Below are 24,646 nucleotides of genomic sequence, written 5' to 3'. Positions count from 1 at the left end.
GTTGTTTTATTGCACTCATCATGCAGTTTACCTGCACGGTCGTTGACTTTTGCTGCAAGTGCATTTTCAGATACGCCATTGTGTGCATGTTGCCCTTTTGTAACGAAGGAGCGTTTCTAAACTGACAGCTTTTATTATAACTGTCATAAAAGGAAGCGAAATGGACTATTAAAACCAGAGACCCCGACCACCCAAATCCAATCTGTCTGAGATACATTTTTACACTGCGCGGCAACCAACTTCACGTTCGCTCTTCTTCAGGCTCGAGCTTTCACGAGGGAAACGAAAAACTACATCTCACTCGCTGCGGCAACGCAAGTCAAAATGCAGATGGCAGAGAATGAAAAAGGAGCATTTCTTATTCAATGTACACCTCTTTTATTCCCCTTGCTGCCGCAAATAAACTCGGCAGACGACCAAAAAACGTCGCACCCCTCGAAACCTGTACCCCCTGTCTGCAACGCGGCGCAATGAGAATCGACTCGCCCAGTCGGGTTTCACACGTGCGGGCGGGGAGTGCAGTCTACTGATCGTCTGGCGCAGGGGTAGGCTGTATGTATGGCAGTAGTCGCCGCAGCGCCCCAGTGACTAAAAGACTCGACGCTCTTCGCTCGTTCTTTTTCCGTGTTGGTCGCTCAAACGGCTTGTAGCGCAACGGTGGGGATATGGCGCGAAGGTAGACATGCTTTGCTCCAGGGTTCATAGACTGACCCAGTCCCTGTGCTAAACTCGCCTACTTTACATTACAACCGGTGTCGGGGCTTGTGTTTACCTTTCCGAAGCCCGAGTGTCGTCTGCTTCAGCGAGACAGGCTATGCTAACTCGCTGGCCTGCTCGATTGCAGGGGAAAGTTTTCTGACAAGAAGATCTGCGCTGGAGGAAAGTTTTTACCCGACGATCAGTGTGTTCAGGACAACTTTCTAGTGTGTTTTTGTGGAGGAGAATTGAGTGTACTTTCATTCTCGCACTGTGCAGTGCAACTTCAATACATTGATTGGATGTTGTAGGATCCACACGTGTGCGCATTTTCTTGCGAAACTTTCGTTTTCTTTTTTTCACTGAGAAAAGATTCGTAAGGATACCTGTGTAGCCTCGCAACAAACGTCGATTTGGGACCGAGGGTTTACCGAGTGTCAGGGAATTTTACTTATTCCATGGAATAAACTTCGAACTTGAAGATATTTGTTAGACGACGCACAGTTTTCAGTTCGGGTTTGTGGCGTGCGTTTGACAGAATCATGGAACCCCGGTGGCTCACCGGGTACTACCTGCGTTTATTGGCAGTTGTGGGGATACTAACTTCAGCGGTCACAAGTCAGCGACTCGACAGTGATAGCTCAGGTAAGTGTCAATTAAATCTGCATTACACATACTAATGACTAGTCAGCAAAGTATGCTCTGGATGCAAATATGATGTAGCGTTAGACTTTGCGCCTTACCTGTAACAACGTGTGTCAATGTCATTGTGTCGAGGTTACATTATATCGGCGCCCTTAAAAGTGCGTACATCTTCATTTTCGTTGTCGGCATCTCTTTGACATTTCTTCGTGAAGATTTAAAATGCTGTAGAACATGCACATACATGCACAAGAGCAGCGGTTCTGAGCAATTTCAGTGGAACGCAATTATATATGAATGACTGAAAACGTTGAAAGGAAAATGTCACTTTTGAGAACAGGTAAGTTTTATGACACCGTAATTCAAAGGAACTAATTGTTTGGCGATAGCTAAATTTATACACAACATTTCTACACTACACATCCCTCTCACTGCATCCATTGACTTGTGTATCACAATTCAAAAATAAAGTGTCTTAATTAAATTGTTCATTGTGAAAAATCATTCAGTGCTGAACCTTGGGAAGTAGTCTGCAGCTGTGTCTACCGGCGGGCCCAGTAGTGGTCGAAGAGAGTTCAAAAACTCTGTCCGGCTGAATAATGTGGTTTTTCCCCCCAACACCTTTCAGTTTCATCCGCACAAGCTCTCTGTGTTAGGCATCTTAGTTCATGGGTGTGTGGATAGAGGGGCTCCATTCATTGAATGATGACATTCAAAGTGAGTGTCCTTTCAAACTCGCCAGGAAACCTGATTCCGCATTTTGTCCGCTGCCATAATCGTGATCTGTGAAATCTGATCGTGCTTTCTCACCGGCCACAGCTGAGAGACTGAAACGGGTTTAATTGTTTCACGGCACCGAGAGTAGGAAATAGCGGGGGAGCGGTTAGACTTGAGTGTTTGCTTTGCTTATCTTGCTCAACAGAGAACATCTCGCTCATTTCCTCGGCGTTCACTCGTTAAAGACTGATTACCTATATAATTGGTGGGAATACTTCTGCTGCGGTCTTGCGCATTTCCTTTTTCTGTTACCATTCATGAGTTGCCTCTGCTGAGTGCTTATTAATAATTACCATCGATTGTTCTTATTGCCAGTTCAAGGGATTTTCAAAGTCCTACAAGTTGTTCCCTATTAGCACATGTATTAATTAAGGAATAGCTTAGTATTTTCGCATCATGTGCATGTATTATTTGATAGTTTGAAGGGTAGCGCACGAATTCAACTAAAGCGTTGTTTGCACACATTTTAAACTATTTTTGTACGTACAATGTAAGTTTGTAGTATTATACTGAAAACCGCACTAGAAATGTTTTCACTCTATTGTACGTATTTCTGGTATTCGTGTACAGACTGAATGCGGCATCGTTTTTCTGCTGCTGTATCAGAAGGTGCACAAACCCGGCGGCTAGCATTATCACACAGTTGTGTATTTTCTTATAGCCGTGTCAGTTAAATGTGCCGGAGATATCTGCAGGAGCATTATATATTATATATTATATAAAGACACAAAGGAGAAAACAGACTCTGAAGAGCACGTTTTTGCAAACAATAATCAGAGCAGAATATTCAAGGTTGTACCTGTGGATGTTGAAATGACTCGGCGGAAATAAAACTTAGGAACGAGAACAGCCCCATAAACTGTCATCAACATTTCAATGTGAGCGATTCAAAGCGAAGAAGAAGATCTCCGAAAAAGATAATACGAAAAAGAGACAGAACTGAGTGCAGAAAAAGAATATCTCTCGAACTGCGGCATTTGCGGTGACTGAGAGTGTAGGTGTCGGCAGGCAGAGGAACAAACAATGCAACCTTTGTTGAGGCCGCAACATCGTCTTCTGCTGTACAGGTCGCCAAACACACAGACACTTGTTTTCTCAACACTTTTTGTGCGCCTGTCAGGTTTTTGCCCCGTTTGTTGCCGCATTTTAAAACCGGCCTCGTATGTAGCGAAGAAGCAAGGTGGGACTGAGGCTGGGGAGGTGTGTGTGTGTAACGGGGGGGGGGGGGGGGCGTGGAGGAGGGCTCAGCTCTATGAACATACTGTTATTAAAGAGCTGTAGGAGGGAGGGCGGAGGTGGGTTAGATTTTAAACGAGAGACTAGAGAGGGAGACAGAGAGAGACAGACAGACAGAGAGAGAGAGATTTTCGAGTTTGGGTGTGAGCGAAAATCCAGAAGAGGAAGGGCACACGGATGGGATAAGGGGCAGGGGGAGGGGGTGTCGGTAATAGCTGCAGTTGTGAATCAGTGTGTTGTACAGTCTGAACGCCGGGGTGGAGAGGGGGGGGAAGGCGAATTTGTTTAACAGATCTGGGGAGTTTGTTGAGACTTCAAGGCTTCTAGGGGTCTGTAGACTCTCAATATGTCTTCATGAGAGAGAGAGAGAGAGAGAGAGAGAGAGAGAGAGAGAGAGAGACACACACACACACACACACACACAAATAGAGAGACAGAGACTTAGAGAGCGCGAGAGTGAGACTCAGTGAGAGGTTAACTCCTAGGTCATTTAGTTTCAGTTTCAAGTCATGTCTTCGGACTGAATCACCTTTGCTGTTCTTCTCTGAAGCATTCCTAGGTCGTCCAGTTTGCTCTCCTCAACGACGTCCGGAGTGCACGAGCGGGCGGCTTTTGTCGCGACATCGCGAACGCTGTAACAAGTAGCAGCAAATGGCCTCTTACGCAATGTGTATGTTTCGTGATTTGCAAACTTGATAAACCTTCAGCCTGTAAACCGTGCTCTGTTTCCGTTGCTGTCCAGAGCACCTGCTGACCAGTGCATTGTGTATACATGGTCCAGTGCTGTTGACCAGTTCTGACTCATTCTGTTGACCAAACGTGCGTGTGATAAGGGCTATCTTTCTAATAAAATTGTTTACCCACCGCCTGATTTGATGTTACTTCATAGGGCTAATGTTATAGTGAATGTGGCGGAAAGTGATCGGGGTGTGCAGAGAGAGAGAGAGAGAGAGAGAGAGAGTGAGAGAGAGAGAGAGAGAGAGAGAGAGAGAGAGAGAGAGAGAGAGAGAGAGAGAGTGTGTGTCTCGTCGGTGCACTTTATGTAATATTTCAAGGTTTAAGTTTTTCTATGTCTCCGTCAGTCTGTCTGTCTGTCTGTCTGTCTGTCTCTCTCTCTCTCTCTCTCTCTCTCTCTCTCTCTCTCTCTGTCCATATAAATCACCCATTCACGCATTTAAATGAAGGACCGAATTATTAATTACGCAGCGGTGATTAAAAACATCCTTTGAGAGTTGGGATTGACACAGGCGAATGAAGTGGGAGAGAGTAGTGGCGGGTGGTTGCGAGGAATTCCCCCAAACTGAGTTTAAAAGAGTTGAAGGCCACACCTCACTCGACTTGAATCACACTCAACGCAGGCGGAAGCACTGAGTGGAAAATATGTTTTTGCTGCACTTACTGTACTGCAAGAGTTGATGATGAATACAAGACAGCCCTCCCAGCATGATCCCACCTTCCACCCTTCGCTTGACTGCCGGCTTACCTTTCCTCACAGTAAAATTCAGATCGGGCCACATGGCATGCCGCTAACACGTGCAGCTCACCTCACATGCAGCGTTATGCATAAGCCGTGATGCAAGCAGGAAGAAATAATTGGCAGGCAAAAGGCCAAGATATGCTCCTTTTATATGTTGCAGCATTATTCACTGATGCAAGAGGGAAGGTAAAAAGGGCCTTATCGTCTCCTGTAACATTGAAATAGGACCACATTTTCAGTCGCTACAATGTGCAAATCGCTGAACCTCGCGCGCAGGCATTATTCATAAGCCGTGATGTAAGAGAGCGAAAGAAGAAACCAGGTAGATGAAAAGCTAGAGAGTATTTCGGTGATCGCAGCGTGGTGCGAGAAAGCCCTCATCGTGGTAAAAAAAAAAAAAAAAAAAGAGAGAGAGAGAGAGAGAGAGAGAGAGAGAGAGAGAGAGAGAGAGAGAGAGAGAGAGAGAGAGAGAGAGAGACTGTATAAAGACAGGGGGGGGGGGGGCGCACTTTTGTAAGCTAAGAGAACTAAACCTTTCACTTGCAGCATTATTCAGTAGTTGTGATGCAATAGAAACGACTTGTGTAACTTTTGGAAAGTGTGGTGCGAGGAAGGCATTCGTCATCGTGATGCAAGAGGAAGACTGAGGAACCCGATGCATACGGGCGGGAAGCTGGACGAGACTTGTTGGTGAACGCAGAGGGGTGCGAGTGATGCATCCGCCGGCAATCCCGCAAAATCCGCCGGCAAACCCGCAACACATCTGCCAAATGAGACTGGTAGTGTAAACTGAAGGTACGTTTTATGACGGCTTACTAGTGCCAAAACCTGGGGTTACCCATTATCACGTGATAATTACTAATTAACGCTGTCAGTTACTGTTTTCACTCGTTAGTTACTCATTTTCACGGGATAATTAGTAATTTTCACGGGAAAATGACTAATTTTTAGTTTTGGCACTAGCAATCCGTCAGGAAGTGAGCCAAAACTAAAAATTAGTAATCAGCAGGTGAAAGTTAGTAATTTTCCCGGGAAAATTAGTAATTAACACGTGAAAATGGTAATTATCAAGGGAAAATTAGTAATTTTCCCTTGATAATTACAATTATGAGGTTTTGGCACTAGTAAGCCCTGTGACGGCTTACTAGTGCCAAAACCTGGGGTTACCCATTATCACGTGATAGTTACTAATTAACGCTGTCAGTTAGGGGAAACCGGGGCTAGTCCGCCCTCGGGGCACATCCGTCTTTGTCTGTTTATTCTTACGTTTGCACCTTTTAGTCATTCACACCATGTGAGAGTGGTGTCCCTTCTTCCCGCCATATCCTGCAGAAGTTCAGAGGTTGCGCGCCCATAATTATATCGTGAGGACAGGTCACAAAAAGTGTTTTTCTTCATTTTTGTAACATGAATGCATAGGAGTTGACTTAGGTTTTGATGCATTACCTCTGAGAACAAATACTTAGTCTTGGTGTCGAGTGAAAGTGCGTTAATTAAGGTCGAGTTCTGACGAAAGTTTTGCTTCTTCCTTCCCATGTTGTGCTCGCTATCTGGCACTAGAGTTGCCTGCCCGTGCGGGGGCAAGTCCGCCTATTTGTCATGGGGCATGTTCGCCATGAAGAATGTGCAGGTGTGGGAAACAGTCCAGTTTACATCTGCCATAACTGTGACTCTGATGGTGACTCCATCTATTCTCGATGGTAAAGATTGCAGATTCATGTCTAAAAAAGACTGACGCCGATTTGTGTTACATTCTTTCGACATTCTTTTGTATTTTGTCATTGGCATTTTTTAACCTAAATATTGAAGGGAATTAAAAAAGCTTTCCCACTGATCGGGTGCTTGTTTGACTGACTGTGTGTGCGTGCGTGCGTGTGTGTATAAATCTTGCCCACTACTAGTCTTGTACCTACTATGGGATGAGAGCGGCGGACTTGCCCCACCCTGTAGGTGGACTTACCCCGACTTGGGGCAAGTTCGCCTACGTTAGGGTAGGTCTACTTAAAGCAGTATGTACAACAAATGTTCATGCGCACATAAAAACTGTCTGCACATTGATATCAGCTACACATTTGTCTTGATGTAAAATAAACAAGAGGCGAAGCCATCAAGGCTCACGTAAGAAATCGACAAACAGTAACACAAACTCAATCACTCCGTCACACACACACACACACACACACACAGACACAGACACACACAGAAACACACAGACACACACACACACACACACACACACAGAAAGAGCATAGGTGAAACTGTGCAAAAAAGCGAGACACTAGATCTAGATCTGTCTGTCTGCATGTAGCCTACTTACAAGGACACGACTGCCAACTAGTCTCGGCGCGCTCAAAATAATAATAATGACCGAGACTTTCAGTACTTCCTTCGCGTGACGTCTAACCCTCTTACGTCATAATGTGACGTCAATGTAATGTGACGTCTTCAAATGTTAGAGTTTCTACCACAGACATACACACGCACAGACGCACGCACGCACGCACGCACAGACAGACAAAGTTACGATCGCATAGGCTACACTTACGTGAGCCAAAAATCAGTCTTCTAGTTCATCAAACTCGCCAGTTATGCTACCAAAAGCATAAAAGTAGGCGGCCTAGCCCCGGTCTCCCCTACTGTTTTCACCTGTTACTCATTTTCACGGGAAAATGACTAATTTTTAGTTTTGGCACTAGCAATCCGTCAGGAAGTGAGCCAAAACTAAATATTACTAATTAACAGGTGAAAGTTAGTAATCATTCCGGGAAAATTAGTACTTTTCCCGGGAAAATTAGTAATAAACACGTGAAAATGGTAATTATCAAGGGAAAATTATAATTATGAGGTTTTGGCACTAGTAAGCCGTCATAACGTTTACCGTGAGAGGTAATGGCAGGAAGAGAAAACAGTCTGGAAAAGAAGAGTCTTAGAAGGGGAACTTCCGGAAGTCTTAAACAAAGTAGTTCCATTGTTCTCCGCCTTTTCTCAGTTTTTCCTGACTGTGGAGTCGTCGGTAGTATAGGGTCCCGGTGGACGCGATGCACAAAGGAGCAAAAGCAGGTTATTTCTGGTTTGTACCACTTGCAGCGGGATCGCGCTGGAAATTCCGCCGCTGTCTGTCTGACTTTATTCCTTTCCCGTCCCCATCTGAACTCTACACACTTCACTAAAAAAAAACCACCGTGAGCACTTTTTTTCTGTCTGTCGGTCTTGCCTTCACTCTCTCTCTCTCTCCCTCTCTCTTTCCTTATGAAGGTTGTTGCGTCTGCTTGTAGCCGGGGTTTAAAACGCATGGGATATCAATCGTGTTTTTATGTTTTAGAATCTATCTATGCAAGTTTAAGAATAGCAAGTATGTTTATGCATTTTACTGATAATGAACAACTTGGCGTAAGTACTTTTAGTTCCTGTACATATGTTGGCTGAGTGTCTTACTAACTGACACAGAGAAAAAGTGTCGGAAGACTGGGACGCAAGTTGTACTCGGAACCTTCCGTCTCCCTCGTGTAAGCCGCGAGCATGTCCATCACCACGCGGGTTGTGTCCGGACTCTTTCCACGGAATCAGAACATCTTTTTACTTAGGCCAACAAAAAAAAATTGTCTGTTTCTGGTAACATGGCTAAAAAAAATAGGGTCGGTAGGTCGGGATTTTTTTATTTTTTTTTTAAAGTTTTTTTTAACCCCAAATGTAGACCAATAAAACTAACTTTAAAAATCGCGCAAAGAGACTGGATTCACTATACATAGAGACAAGACACTCAACACATTTACAAATCGTCAGCGGACTTTCGTTTTCACACGTTTTTGTTGTTCATTTTCTCACCCTGTCCTTTACCACCAAAAAAAAATTAAAAAAATTTTGAGTTTGGAAAAGAAACGTTTAGGGTCGGCGCCGAAATTTAAGGTCGGTCGGGTGACCAGAAACAGACAATTTTTTTTTGTTGGCCTTAGACCAGAGACATACATATCTATCTATGTCTCTGCTTAGACACACTAACGATCTTCATCCCGCCTTTTTTCGGTGCCGAATAAGATTTTTGATGAATTCATTTCATTAGTGACATCTATGTCAATATGCTAAATCAGTTCAGCAAATAACTCAAACTCTGCACAGAAGGCAGCCACGCAGTTCATTTTTGGCATAATAAAAGGATGCTGTTATCCCATGTAAAAGCCTGGAGAGATATATGCAGACATGATCGAGCAGGCGGGAAGCACGGTATATTCAACTGCCGAACAAGAGGATGCCCGGATAGGGCAGAAAGCTGGCACAGCAGTTTTATCTGAAACAAATTTTGGGCGGGTGCTAGAAAGTCGTCCCTCTTCGCAAAGGTTAGGGGAGGCATTATTCCTGAATTACACCCATTTCACTGGCAAATAGATGATCGTTGTGCCCTCGACATTTACAAACATCCCTGGACTCTTCAAACACACAGTGCTCATCTAAAATAGTACACTGCTGTGCAGTTTTTAGGTGCTTTTACTTGTTGGGAAAAAAGAAACACTAGGCGCTGCTACTAGGTTTCAAGTGGGGACAAACTAGTTAGTTAAACAAAGTTGTGAGTGGTTCTGGTATTGAAGACGCCCGACAAACACAACGCAGTTGCTCAGTTTGGTTTCATTGAAGAATAACAGATTTAAGATAGCTGCTTGTCTGAGATTTTTATTGTTGATTGCTGTTACGCAATGCGGTTCTTGCCATTCTCCTGCATGCATGTTTGCTGTTTTAGATTCTTCCATATTGTTTATTGTAAGAAGAATGTGCATACAATGCCTTGCTGAACTAACCTTGTAACTTGCATTCTCCTGCATGTATGTCTGCTGTTCTAGATTCCTCCATATTGTGTATTATGAGAAGTATGTACGTGCATAAAATATCTTGCTGAACTAACCTTGTAACTGCTCTTTAGCAAATAACAAAAGTCCCTGTGCTGACAAACATAAAACTTCTGATATAATATATATATATGGACACTTTGAGTTTGATACACACTGTGCTATATTGCATGCATGTTTAAATTTCACTGTGAGAGGTGCTCTGTGTCGCTATTTGTCTTCTTCTGTTGTCCCCTTCTTTTTCTTCGTCTTCTTCTTCTTGAGTTTCGTTCGTGGGGAACAGAAATAAAAATACGCAGAACGGAGAATTAAGCTCGCACCATGAATTAAACGCTGCGTTGAAGCATGTAAATGCAGATGACCTAGACACCCAGACATGTACCCTGTTTCGCCGCTGGCAAGGACGATTTAGACGGGGTATTTTTCACGGCGGCGGGGTAGACGGTGCACCCGGCTGCAGCGAGCAAACAGCGCGGCTCACCCGGCAAAGAGGGGTGGGGGGAAGACGTTTACACAGATCTTGAAGCTTATCTCATTCTCGGTCACGATGACACGCTTGTAGGTTCTGTCGCGTTTTCTTTAAAAAGGAGTGTACATGGCAAGTTATTTTATTGGACAGTGATGAGTACGCTGTGAGCTCGTGTAGTTCTGTTGGAAAGTTTAGTATGCTGTAATTTTGTTATCAGCGCCAGACGCTCTTGATGAACATTGAAAAAGGTTCAAACTCTTAACTTTCGTACTTTCCACATGTTGAAAGGTACGGATATATATTACCTTCGCTGTTCCAGAGACTGGCTAATGTGTTTTGAGTAGGAGACACTTTTGCTGTGGATTTTGTGTAAACTCTGAATAAGGGCAGCATTGTTGTTATAAAAAGATATGATTTATATGAAGCGTTTTCAGTACTGTAGGAGACACTTTTTCAAAGGGTTTGTGTCGTTAAGGTGCAAACTCAGAATCAGGACAGCTCAGTCGTGACAAGTAAATAACACATCAATTTTCTTAAAGTAGGAAACACTTTTGCAATTGATTCTGTGCCTTTAAGCTGTAAACTCTGTATGATGGCAGCACTGCAATTACAAGTAAATAACAGCTGTGACGTGTTTTTATTTTTTAATGGGAAATTGCTTTTGGGAATGGATTCTGTGCCTTTAATCCTTATCCAATCAATCAAGTACTATTGCTACAGGTAGGTGGCAGTTGTACTTGTAGGGTGTTTTGAGTAGGAGTAGGAGACCCACGGTGGGTTTCGTGGCTTCAGTGTCGCTGCAATAGATAACAGCCATGAAATTTGAGGAGACGGTTTTGCCATGGGTGCTATGTCTTAAAAGTATTAACTCTGATTGAGAGCGGCAGTGTCGCTACAAGTATGTAACACTCATGAAGTTTTGAGTAGGAAACACTTTGGGTATGGGTCATGTACCTTTGAAGTGTAAACTTTGTAATCGAGTCGCTCTTCCAGTGCTTGATTTGATGTGATAAGGGCAGCTCATACTTGATCAGAATTAATGAGAGAGGCTTGAAGAAAGATTGCTTTGTGGGATCGGATGGCAGGGAGATCGCCCCCACCTCCCCCAAACCCAACCCCCACCCCCCTCACCCCCCCCTCCCCCCCCCCCACCCGCCCGCGGTGCACCAAGGTGCATGTCGGGATGTGGTGATAACATCAACAAGGTGGGCGTCGGCATACGTGTGTTCGAAAGGCAAAATCTGAAACGATTAAGGCTGCAAGATATGCTTTTAAGTTGGGTGTTAGAGAGCAGAAATCTTATCTGTCTCGGTTCTACGAAGGTTGTCTTGAATATTATAATTATGCATGTGGAGGCTTGAATCGTTACGTGTGCATAAGTTCGTGTGTGTAATTGCGCATTATGTCAGTGTGTGCAATTATGCGTACATTCGTGTGTTTTTATGAGTGTGGGTGTAATTGTACAGGTATGCTACAGTGTGTGTGTGTGTGTGTGTGTGTGTGTGTGTGTGTGTGTGTGTGTGTGTGTGTGTGTGTGTGTGTGTGTGTGTGTGTGTGTGTGTGTGTGTGTGTGTGTGTGTGTGTCTTATGATAAAATCTTTCACTTGAGCAATCGAATGTTTTTTCATTAGCTTCTCTGACAATCATTTAACGGACCCTCACACGCTCCGTCGATTAAACTGGAATCCTGACTTTTCATTGAGCAATAATTTAGCCTTATTATCCAATGCGATTAGAGCATGCGCACTCAGTGACATAGGCCCTTTGCATTAGCCTTGGCGAATGCCGTCTGATTTTGTTGGTTGGTGTGCAAGCCGTCTGCAGCTGTATACGTTTCTGCTCTTCACTTGTTTTGTCTCCAATGGATGCAAACATGTCTTCTGACATGCAGGTTTATTTTCACCGACTGTTCACAGGTTGTGGGAACGCCATTGTATTGGGTTATTTTGACAAAACTGGGAGGAAAACTTGGTCCAAACCTGGCGCCGTTGGCACAGAAATGGCTGCTCCGCACGAATCTGTTATTTTTACATTTAGTCAAGTTTTGACTAAATGTTTTAACATAGAGGGAGAATCGAGACGAGGGTCGTGGTGTGTGTGTGTGTGTGTGTGTGTGTGTGTGTGTGTGTGTGTGTGTGTGTGTGTGTGTGTGTGTGTGTGTGTGTGTGTGTGTGTGTGTGTGTGTGTGTGTGTGTGTAGAGCGATTCAGACTAAACTACTGGACCGATCTTTATGAAATTTGACATGAGAGTTCCTGGGTATGATATCCCCGGATGTTTTTTTTAAATTTTTTTATAATGTCTTTGATGACGTCATATCCGGCTTTTTTAAAAGTTGAGGCGGCACTGTCACACCCTCATTTTTCAATCAAATTGATTGACATTTTGGCAAAGCAATCTTTGACGAAGGCCGGACTTTGGTATTGCATTTCAGCTTGGTGGCTTAAACAATAATTAATGAATTTGGTCATTAAAAATCGGAAACTTGTCATTAAAAACATTTTTTTCTAAACGATCCAAAAACAATTTCATCTTATTCTTCGTCATTTTCTGATTCCAAAAACATATACATATGTTATATTTGGATTACAAACAAGCTTTGAAAATTAAAAATATGAAAAATATGATTAAAATTAATTGTCCGAAATCGATTTAGAAACAATTTCATCTTATTCCTTGTCGGTCCCTGATTCCAAAAACATATAGATATGATATGTTTGGATTAAAAACAAACTCAGTACGCTAAAAAGAATAGAGATACAGAAAGGCGTGTTATTCTACTCAGCGGGACCATTACCGCACTATTCTGGCTTGTCGATTTCACTGCCTTTGCCACGAGCGGTGGACTACGAGTATGCGGTCTTGGTGAAAAAATGCAGTGCGTTCAGTTTCGTTCTGTGAGTTCGACAGCTTGACGTGACTAAATGTTGTTATTTCGCCTTACGCGACTTGTTTCTTTTTGGGTGTGTTTCTGGAAGTATTGTCGTGAAAAGGTTATGCAGTTCTTGAGAACAGATGTGGTTTGTATACAAGGCTAATGTAAAGCAGCTGTCGATTTTGAGAGGGTTGGGGGTGGGAGAGAACTTTAAGCATAGGCATCATAAGCAAAAATTACAATAGTACCTGTGAGGAGCAGATACCATTGGGACCATCCACAAGTATTCTTTTGTTGCAGGTTACCTTGCATTGCAAGAATACTATATTTACAATGGGCTTAGTTGATAAGTGTTCTCTCTGTCGAGGGGCCAACACCAGCTGATTTCTTCACAATGGACCGCAAGATTTGCCCTGATTGACCCTTTGCCGTGCGTCGAGTGCAGCCTGTCACTAGTTGCTGCCTCCAATTAGAATTCCTTGGCCATCACCTGCAGTGATTAGCTAGATTTAGAGAGAAGAACAAAGCCCACCACTTTCTCTTCGCCACCTCATTTTCTCTTGCCCGCTGGGATGCGCGCGCACAACGAAACTCAACAGTGCGTGTTAAAAAATGTCGCGGTTTAGACTGACGCCAGCAGAGAAGTTCTGTTCGTAGAAGAAGCACGAATTGCGATGTGTGTTATGTGCGATTAATTTGCAACCCGAAGCTCTACTCATACAATTTATAACTGTTCAAAGTGAGACAGAAATATAAGTATTCTTTTTATATTAGGGAAGAAATAGAACTCTAAAGTCGTGAAGCGGCAACCGGCTCCGGGCCGCCATCTTTGGTTTTCCCAAGCGCAACCTAGGCAAATGTATGCTACAGAAATGCAGTGAAAGATCGACTTAGGCGTCCACTCCAGACCTTAAAGTAGGAAGATATGAACAGTTAAAATAACGATCAGGTAACCTATATCCAATAGATTTAAGGTTTCCATACAGAAATAACCAAAACATGATTACACAGTCAACGAAAGTAGATTCGTAGAATCGCCCAAATCAACGAAAGTCGTTTGTGTTTTTGGTGTGAACTTCGTTTCACCGCCAACCGGAAATGACGTGTACGCAACATTTGTGACGTAGCACTTCCTTATATGGCACGAAATGAATGTGGTTGGTTTAAAAAATGCCTGTACTAAATAAGCCTAGTATCTACACGGGGAGTTACGCTTCACGCTATCTGGGACCTCTGAAGAAATCAAGCTCTCTCCATGTTCCGTGAGGCTCCCGCTGTTTTTCGTTACAGCTTATTGATAGCAGTTATGCAACACCACATCATCGCATGATTTTGGCCCTTGAAGGTGATGCGCAATGCCACAGCATTAAGATTTGAAACGGTTCACGCTACCTGGACCCTGTGTAGGCCCCCCCTCCCCAAGTTCTGCGTCGATCCCGCTGTTTTCGTAACAGTTTGCCAATAGCAGTGTTGCTACCATTCATCATCACGTAGTCGTGGTTGTTGCCCCTTGATGTGGATGTCGGATGCCACAGAGTTTTAACGCTTCACGCTAATTGAACCCTTTGGAGGACTCAACGTCTTTCCACGTTTTGTGGGAGTCCCGCTGTTTTCGTTGCAGCTAAGTGATAATAAAAAGCAGTGTAGCAACTGCTAATCAGCACCCCTACGTGGGTTTGCCCCTTAATGGCAATGTGGGATGCTCGACAACATTACTGATAACCGTATATATAGGGGCCTCGGGATTGGGGAAGGCTATCCAGAGTTTCTGAGCCTTGCGAGACAAATGCCAGTTAGATTAGATACATGTACAGTTTGGTTGGCGGATCAATTAAGCATGTGCTTTTTACAGGTGGGTGTCCTCTCTTTGAAGTGGTCACATGATTCGGCCGGCGGCTGGTCTCAAAAACACTGATTGCGTAGGAGGCTGTCTGTGGCACTCCGTTTTGCGAAGCCTTTGGGATTAGTCTTCTCTAATAGACCTTTTCGGTATCTGAGCAGCTCTCGCGAGACACGCTCTTTGTTATGCTTTGAACATCGCGAGAACTTCGAACTTTGGGTTGTGCAGCTCGCACGAGATCGCCGTACCGCATGCTTTGCTATGCTCTGAAGTTTGCGAGAGATCACGAGAGCTTGGAATACCGATAGGGTCTATTCTACTGTATTGGCCGAATGGCTCGCAGAGGACAGCTCAGAAACTCTCGAGTGACTCAGTGAAACACTCCTCTCACTCCCCTGGGTCGGGTTTCTGGAATTCTGTTTAATGACGGTTTGTTGGGAGTCAAGGTTGAATTCTTCTGTTCTGCTGCCATCGGCTGGTTTTGCCATTGGTGACGTAACCTGGCACGCTGCAGAAACTGCGGCTCAGAGGTGCGTGTGGCTGGAGCATGGCTGAATCACTGAGCTGTACGAAACCAATGGGTTACATCAAAGAGTGTATCCCTACGGACCGTAGGGATACACTCTTTGGTCACATTGAACTCAGCCGGCTGAAAGCAGTAAACACTTGAGTTGAGGTTGAGTCTTAAATAATCACCCGGGAATCCTTCAGGGGTTGTGTTAGTTATTTGTGTGTGACTTACTTGTTTCTTATCGGGTTTTCCCCATGTCTGGCGAAGATGTTTTTTTTAAACTGTTTTGTTTATTATGCTAAAGCGTCGTACCCTACAAGGGAAAGGTGAATTGGACAAAGCAAATTTGGTCAGGATCTAGGAGTTGTTTGTCTGTTTGTTGTGGGTTTTGTTTTACCCTACTTATAATATTATATAAAGATATATCTTTGTCGTAGCATGTCAATTCTCAGCACTTTATTGCTAAAAAAAAATTGTCATGATTTTGACGCAAAAGCAGATGGAACATGCCGAAGCAGATCGACTTTACCGTGTCTTTATGTAACGACTGTTTTGACTTGCACAGTGCAGAGTGAAGACAGCTGAGTATGATGCTTTAAATTGTGACTGGTTATACAAACAACACCAGCCCAGACATAACAGTAACACAAGAGTACACCAAAGAAATGCTTTCTATCAGCAGGAGTGTTTTCAACAGTGGAGTAACAAAGAGGAGAAAGAGAATCTTTCAAGGTGCAGACAGGTTTTCCACTCCTAACTGTCGCCAAGCGGTCGTGTAATCCTGTTGAATTATGCATCTCATAAGTGTCGCCTATACTCGTCTCAAGACACCCCTACCCTACCCATACTATCTACTCTGCCCAGTACTCCTTTACCATTAAACAAACTGTTACCCTTTTTTCGGGTACTGTATGCAATGTTTTGAGTGCACAGATTTGTTCTTACAAGTATTGTACGATGCCTGACATGAAGAAAAGAACGCATGAATTTGAATGTCTCTGTATACTCTTGTGTTGCAGTGTACTGTGCCTTGTATTTCACTACGTGTTATTGTATTGTATTTTTCTGCGATGCTTTGTGTATCATAATTATGTGTCTCTGGTTAGGCTGTGTTAATGCTGCAGCTTGCTGACGGCTTCTCTTCACAACGACACTGCTGTGGCCTATTCTGCTGACGTTAAGTCAGTTTCGAGTTCGTGTGGTTACTTTCACGTTTCTATTTTCAGTCAGGTAAACTCACCACACTTGCGACGGAGTAGTAGTGGTGAAGGGGAGGGGGGATGCGCAGTCTGGATTAACATTCACCGCATTCTAACACCTGCAAGGGTCACCTGCGAATAACTGTGGTACCTTCCTTTAATATCACCCAAAAATCGGGAGGGGGGGGGGGGGGTGAGGGGGGCAGATCTTACATTAAAGAGATGGAGTAAAATTGCAGGTGATATGAACAGCAAATCTAAGAAAGAGCATTCTGCAAAGAAGGGAGGGGATGTGGTCTGAAATCGGGGGCGGGGCAGAGAATATGAAAAGACTGGGAGGGGGTCCAACGATCACAGGTTTACACTGGACATCTGAGGGCTATAGGGGGATTTTCGGTTACAGCAGGTTATAGGTTAAAATGTCACGGTGACTCTCAACATGAGACTGACGGGTTAGGAGAAGGAAGTATTATTTATGTAATCTCAATATGTGGTCCATGAAAGTTATTATGTGTCACTCCCTACAGCTACTCATGAATCAGATAAATGCACAACCACTGAGAGCCAAATGATAGCCTGTTCCGGATGAATATAAGAAAGGGGGAGTAGAGTTTGTACGTGTCACTGTTGGGGTGGGTGGGGTGGGGGTCGCGGAAGGGCGGGGGTGTAGGAGGGAGTAGGTCATGAAAACGGGGTGTGGGGTGGGGGACAGAACTGAATGTGTCCAGGACGGATGTAGAGTAAATTGAAAATGCTGTAAAACGAAGCATTTAAAACTTTAACGTGTTTACTTAAAGACCCGCATCAACATTACCATTCAGAGCTTGGGGCCATGCGAGGTTGTCTGCTTTTGCAGTTGGGGCTGGCCAGCGGAGGGCTCATAACTCTTAGTGCAGCCGTCCAATCTTGTCATAACACAGGATAATTTAATATGCAATCCTGCAGTTTTCTGATGAAAATTCTGACGAATGATGATGAGATGGATAATTCATGGCATGGATTTTAATATGCGAGTTACACAACCCCAACCTCACACAACTTAAGGATAAAACGTCGTAAAATTTCGTCACAAGGATAAAACGTCGTAAAATTTCGTCACAAGGATTCCTCAGTTTCTCAACCCCACTATAAATCAGAGAGATAATCATAACCCGCCCACCTCCGCCCTATCATTCCCCGTCACACGAACACACGCTCCCGCAGTCATACATGGAGTGAATGAAAAGGAAAGATCTCTTCTAATTTAGTCCTTGTGCGCCTGTACAGTCTAGGCGCAGTCCTAGCACGCGCCATCGCAGTCTTCGCACGTGGCAGTAGGAGGAGGGGCTTAGCTAGCCGTTTGTGCAGTAACCATGTCGGTATCAATTAAGCTCCACCGCGGCTTCGGTCCCAGTGTGTTATTTTGACCTGCCATGCTGCGGTCAAGAACTTTCCCACCGTCGGTAGCAGACTATCAAGTTTCCAAACGCTGACAACTCCGAAGACTCTGGACTCTGTGGAGAGAATTTCTCTCTGTGTAGGGCTGCAGAGGTTTGGTGCAGGCTACAGATTTCCCTGTGTCACTGCTCAAACCAGGCCCGTTTTTACATTTAGTCAAGTTATGACTAAATGTTTTAACATCGAGGGGGGGAATCGAGACGAGGGTCGTGGTGTATGTGTGTGTGTATGTGTGTGTGTATGTGTGTGTGTGTGTGTGTGTGTGTGTGTGTGTGTGTGTGTGTGTGCGTGCGTGTAGAGCGATTCAGACCAAACTACTGGACCGATCTTTATGAAATTTGACATGAAAGTTCCTGGGTATGATATCCCCATACGTTTTTTTCATTTTTTTGATAAATGTCTGTGATGACGTCATATCCGGCTTTTCGTGAAAGTTGAGGCGGCACGGTCAGGCCCTCATTTTTCAATCGAATTGGTTGAAATTTAGGTCAAGTATTGTTCGACGAAGCCCGGACTTCGGTATTGCATTTCAGCGTGGTGGCTTAAAAATTAATTAATGACTTTAGTCATTAAAAATCTGAAAATTGTAAAAAAAATATTTCTTTTATAAAACGATCCAAATTTACGTTCATCTTATTCTCCATCATTTGCTGATTCCAAAAACATATAAATATGTTATATTCGGATTAAAAACAAGCTCTGAAAATTAAATATATAAAAATTGTTATCAAAATTAAATTGTCGAAATTAATTTAAAAACTTTCATCTTATTCTTTGTCGGTTCCTGATTCAAAAAACATATAGATATGATATGTTAGGATTAAAAACACGCTCAGAAAGTTAAAACGAAGAGAGGTACAGAAAAGCGTGCTATCGTTCTCAGCGCAACTACTACCCCGCTCTTCTTGTCAATTTCACTGCCTTTGCCGTGAGCGGTGGACTGACGATGTTACGAGTTATACGGTCTTGCTGCGTTGCATTGCGTTTAGTTTCATTCTGTGAGTTTGACAGCTACTTGACTAAGTGTTGTATTTTCGCCTTACGCAACTTGTTTTACATTTAGTCAAGTTTTGACTAAGTGTTTTAACGTAGAGGGGGGAATCGAGACGAGGGTCGTGGTGTATGTGTGTGTGTGTGTGTGTGTGTGTGTGTGTGTGTGTGTGTGTCTGTCTGTCTGTCTGTGTGTGTGTGTGTAGAGCGATTCAGACCAAACTACTGGACCGATCTTTATGAAATTTGACATGAAAGTTCCTGGGTATGATATCCCCGAACATTTTTTTCATTTTTTTGATAAATGTCTTTGATGACGTCATATCCGGCTTTTCGTGAAAGTTGAGGCGGCACTGTCACGCTCTCATTTTTCAACCAAATTGGTTGAAATTTTTGTCAAGTAATCTTCAACGAAGCCCGGACTTCGGTATTGCATTTCAGCTTGGTGGCTTAAAAATTAATTAATGACTTTGGTCCTTAAAAATCGGAAAATTGTAAAAAAAAATGTTTTTATATGAAACGATTCAAATTTACGTTCATCTTATTTTCCATTATTTGCTGATTCCAAAAACATATAAATATGTTATATTTGGATTAAAAACAAGCTCTGAAAATTAAATATATAAAAATTATTATCAAAATTAAATTTTCGAAATCAATTTAAAAACACTTTCATCTTATTTCTTGTCGGTTCCTGATTCCAAAAACATATAGATATGATATGTTTGGATTAAAAACACGCTCAGAAAGTTAAAACGAAGAGAGGTACAGAAAAGCGTGCTATCCTTCTCAGCGCAAGTACTACCCCGCTCTTCTTGTCAATTTCACTGCCTTTGCCGTGCGCGGTGGACTGATGCTACGAGTATTACGGTCTTGCTGCGTTGCATTGCGTTCAGTTTCATTCTGTGAGTTCGACAGCTACTTGACTAAATGTAGTATTTTCGCCTTACGCGACTTGTTTTAACTTCGAGCACAGAAAGACTGATCAAAGTTTACTCAGCTGAAAGGTTGAAAGATACATATCTGACCAAGTGCAGGCTTTCTAAACTTTTTGAATCATTATGACTTATGCTCAGCAATAACACACACACACACACACACACACACACACACACACACACACACACACACACACACACACAGTCACACATATATATATATACACACATATAACACAACAAGCTAAGCTCACACTTAAAGCCTACACCTATACATATGTACATCTAGAAAGGAATGGTTTTTCATGTTCTGTCAAGGTCATAAAATGGCTTATACCCTTAGTAGGAATGTAAGACAAAGTAAAGAATACCCCCACACAATTCGAGGAGGTAAATGAGGACGGGATAGGGGTATGACTTTAAATTACAACAGTATCGGGGAGCGTGTCTTTAGTGCGTGCACGTGCTTCTGACACTGAGATTATGCTTTAAATGTCTTCCGTGTTTGTATGAGTTGTATCACGATACAACAAAAAAAAGCATTAAAACTTAGCGATGTCAAGTTAAGAATAAAACAACCCCATGTTTATCCTTGCATGAGAGTGTCACTAATTCTGCAAACACATCGCCTCGCTGTTCAGACAATTTAGCAGGGTAATAAGCCTAGATGCTATCTTTCCGAAAGACTAATAACTTGACTAAAGACATTGTGAGAAGGTACACCAAAACACCCCAGGTGTTGTGGCGATGCAGGAACTATAACCCGCTTTTTCCGACACTAGTCTGATTGTCTACCCGCACTTAGAAACAGGAAGCATGCATGTATCCCCTGCACTGGGAGGGGGTGGGGGAGCTTTATTGCTTAGGTGAGCTTTGTAGGGAGCTATCTGACATACCCCCCAGTCTTGATCGGCTTCTAAACACTACTTCTTGGATTTAGTTTTGTCGTGTGTGAAAATGTTTACCAACGAAAGCAAAATAACTGAGCAGTCTATAATTATTTCTTTCAGACAGAGCTCATTCCTTTCAAACTCTCATTGTTTTCAATTATAACTTCGAAATTGTGATTGAAATTCGGCTTTTCGTTCATGCTGCCGCTGATTTCGTGTGTGTATCTGCATGTATCGCATTTACTGAAAAGTTGCTGAGATATATGTATGAATTCTCATTTACACCCAGTGTGTAAGGAAAACATTGAATACATTGACCTTTTTTCACGACAGACAGATAACTACAGTTGATGTTTTTCCTTTTTATATTCCTTTTAAAATTGATAAATATTTTTAAACCTTTCTCGGAACAGCTTTCGCAATTCATGTCCACCCACAGGCGCCGGACTATTCTGAATAACAGCGACTGCTCAAAGAACAACACCTTGAAAAAACATGGCTTTAATTTAAATGTAGCAGCATTAACACTAAATATTTGTTATAATGCAGTAAAACTATTACAAATCTGATTATTCTTGTTCACCTATTTCGTCTCCTCTACCGTGGCCCCGTGTATTGTATGTGCCTCTTGTTTTATCAGTTATGGACTGGGCAGAGCTGCGTCTTCGGCTCTCAGTGTCAAATTTCCAAAGGCCAAGCCGGAGGTGTTTAACTAACCGTATCAGCACGCGCGCTTATCGTGCATTCCGAACGCGTGTTCTGGAGTGACTGACAGGGGCTCAAGTTCTCCCTTCCTTAAAAATAAGGGAGTCTGGACTGGACCGCGTCTGAACTGTGTATGAATGAACCGCTCTATTCCTTTCAATGCCGGGAGGAGCGGACCTACCCTACTGCTGTTGGAAGGAAAAGTTGAAAAAGATAGCTTCTGGCATGTGAAACTCTGCTTTGTGTGCTTCTTCTTCTTTTCGATCGCCGATCACACTTGGAGTCCAGATCTTGAGATATAATTAGTGGTCCTCTGCAGCGCAGCCACTGGCCCGTACAGCTTGTTGTGCAGGGACTCCGGCATTGGCCAGATTTCCTCTCTCAGCACCTGGTGGTTCCTGCAGTCTCGTAGGATGTGGGCCGTGTCCTGCTCTGCTTCCCCACAAGAACACATGGGGGAGGGCACAACATGCAGCTTCTTGTGGAGATGCTGGTTAAGTCTGTTGTGTCCCGTTCTCAGGCGGAAGATGACCACCTGCTGTGGTCTGGATAGCAGGTGGTAGCTGTCCTGTGGCTGGGGCGTCCTGTGCAGAGACTTAATGATGGTCTTCATCTCTGTCAGGCTCACAGGGTTGTTCTCTTGCTCATCTTCTGCACCCAGCTTTGCCATCCTGTCCGCCTCTTCGTTTCCCTGTACACCACAGTGGGAGGGGATCCATTGCAGTACTGTCCTCAGGCTTTTGATGTTGTGTAGAGCGTGTTCCAGCTGAGGCAGTTTGCTACTGGTCATTGCTTGTAGTACTGACAGAGCGTCAGTCAGGAAGACCACCTGGTTGTCATGGTTGACTCTGTCGTTGATGGTGTATGCTGCATGGATCAGTGCCTGTACCTCAGCTCTGTAGTTTGTACAGTGGAGGCCTGTTGGTATAGCTTCTGCTTGCCTCTCTCCACTGGGGTACTGGACATACACCCCCGCTCCTCCATTTTTGACGGCCTCTGTGGCTGACCCATCAGTATACACCCGTATCCATGCTTCTTGGGGGTACCTTTCTTCAAGCATGGCAAGAGTCAGGGCTTTTTTCATCACATTGCTCTGCTCGTCCTTTGTTGTGAGGTAGGGGACACTGGTCTGTATGTCCAGGTTTCCTTGTCTGTCTTCCCAGGGTGGGGCGTCAAGGGAGAAAGATGGTGGCTCCACTAGCTCTGGCATCTCTGTTTGATGTTTCTTCTGCAAAGCCCTTGCCTCAAGAGCGAAGCTTGATCTTTTCAGCCTGCCTGAGGACATCTTCTTGAGTCTGTCATTCATTGGATGGTCATGAGTGCACTGGTACTTGGTGGCTTGTACCATTGTTTTGCAGTCTCGCCTTTTGCTCAGTGGAGGAATGCCAGTCACCTGTTCCATCTTCTGTATGGGTGTTGATTTCATTGCGCCCGTGATGATTCTCAGCGCTTGGTTCTGTACTTTGTCTAGGGCCTGCTGGTGTGTCTTGGCTGCTGTTGCCCAAGAGCTTGATCCGTACTCAAGGTGCGGTCGTACAGTCCCCTGGTAGACTGATTTCAAGATCTTCTCGTTTGCACCCCAGTGTGATCCTGCCAGCTTCCGCATGATGTTTAGTTTTCTCCTGGCCTTTCCCTCTGCATTTATGATGTGTTGTTTCCAGGTCATGCGCTTGTCATAGGTGACCCCCAGGTATGTTTGCTGGTCTTCAAATTTCAGGGGTGTGTCACCCAAGGTCAGTTTGCCAGGTGTCGCTTTGGCAGAGAGTGTGAAGAGAGTGGCAGTGGTCTTCTCCCTGTTGATGGTCACACACCAGTCTTCCGCCCACGCTGCAACCTTTTCTAGGGCAAGTTGCATCCTGTAGGTTGCTGTGGTTGCATACTCTTCCGAGCACCAGAGAACAAGGTCATCAGCATACAGTGCCGCTTGGACTCCCTTGGGCAACTCTGGTACCAGGTCGTTAATGAAGAGTATGAATAGCGTGGGGGAGAGTACTCCTCCCTGTGGAACTCCTTGGCGTAGTAGCACCTTTCGGCCACAGTGACCGTCCACCAGCACTCTGGCCTTTCGGTTGTGCAGGTACGACTTGGTCCACTGGTACATGTTGCCTTTGACGCCGGAACGTAGGAGCTTCACAAGGAGTCCATCTTTACAGACCTTGTCGAAGGCCTTCTGCAGGTCAATGAAAGTGGCCAGGGTGACCTTCTGGGCCTGGTAAGCATCCTCTATGACCTGGCTAAGGTGTGTTGTCTGGTCCTCCGTACTTCTGTGCTGTCGGAAGCCGGCTTGTTCTGGGACGATGATGCTTTCTGATTCCAGGTACAGCTGCAGGCGCTGGTTGACAATGCGCTCCATGGTTTTGCATACGCAGCTTGTCAGGCTGATGGGTCGGTAGCTCAGGGTTTTGGTCTTGTTTTTCCCTTTCTTTAAAACTGGGATCATCCTGGCTTCCTTCCAGCACTGAGGTACCTGTCCCTGTCTCCAGCTGAGGTTGAAGATGCCCAGTAGTTTCTGGAGGGCCGAGTTGCCTATGTGTTGCAACATCTCATTCGTAATGTTGTCTGGACCTGGAGACTTCTTCTTTTTGAGCTTCTTGATGGCATTCTTCAGCTCGGCCATGGTGATGTTTTGTTGCATGGCATCCTGGACGTTTCTTTCTGTTCTTTCTCTAATTTCTGTTCTGACTTCCTTTTGTAGAGGCAGGGGTATGGTGGTGTCGCTTTCTCCCCGATATGCTTGGGCGAAAGCATTGGCAGCGGCTTTTCCAGTGAGTGTTCTTCCTTCCTCCTCCAGGGTGATCTTCTGTCCCTTGTTGCCCTCTTCATTCAGTGCTCTTGTAAGTTTCCAGAGCTTTGTTGTGTCTTTTTCCATATTCAGCCCTGCCGTCTTTTCTCTCCAGCCTCTTCTCTTGCACTCTAGCTTTGTCTTCAGATGTTTTGCTTTGCTTTCTTGGAGTTTGATGTTGTTCTCCTGGCTAGGGTTCGTCTCTGCCTCTTCTCTCATTCTTGTGAGTGCATCGTGCGTCTTCTGCAGCTCATCGGACCAGTATGGGATGTAGTCCTTCCTCACTCCACGTGGGATGCTGTCCTTGGCTGCCTGGATTATGCTAGCATTGAATTCCTTTATCAC

General features: G+C 44.2%; 1 protein-coding gene across 4 annotated transcripts in view; it reads left to right on the top strand.

The window, feature by feature from the left end:
- Positions 1-505: 505 nt before the first annotated feature.
- The window catches only part of LOC138958974 (collagen alpha-1(I) chain-like), a 124,427-nt gene continuing 100,286 nt past the window's right edge, over positions 506-24,646 (top strand). For 2 of the 4 annotated variants that reach the window (XM_070330322.1, XM_070330321.1), the window contains exon 1: positions 506-1,341. In XM_070330322.1, the coding sequence (XP_070186423.1) occupies positions 1,239-1,341 (103 nt within the window). In that variant the 5' untranslated portion in view covers positions 506-1,238. The remainder of the gene's footprint in view (positions 1,342-24,646) is intronic. The other 2 variants (XM_070330324.1, XM_070330323.1) reach the window with 1 other exon arrangement.

This window comes from Littorina saxatilis, linkage group LG2, assembly GCF_037325665.1.
Source record: "Littorina saxatilis isolate snail1 linkage group LG2, US_GU_Lsax_2.0, whole genome shotgun sequence".
Classification (NCBI taxonomy): Eukaryota; Metazoa; Mollusca; class Gastropoda; order Littorinimorpha; family Littorinidae; genus Littorina; species Littorina saxatilis.
The sequence above is the reverse complement of the archived record's forward strand: the minus strand, read 5'-3'. Positions and strand labels throughout refer to the sequence as shown.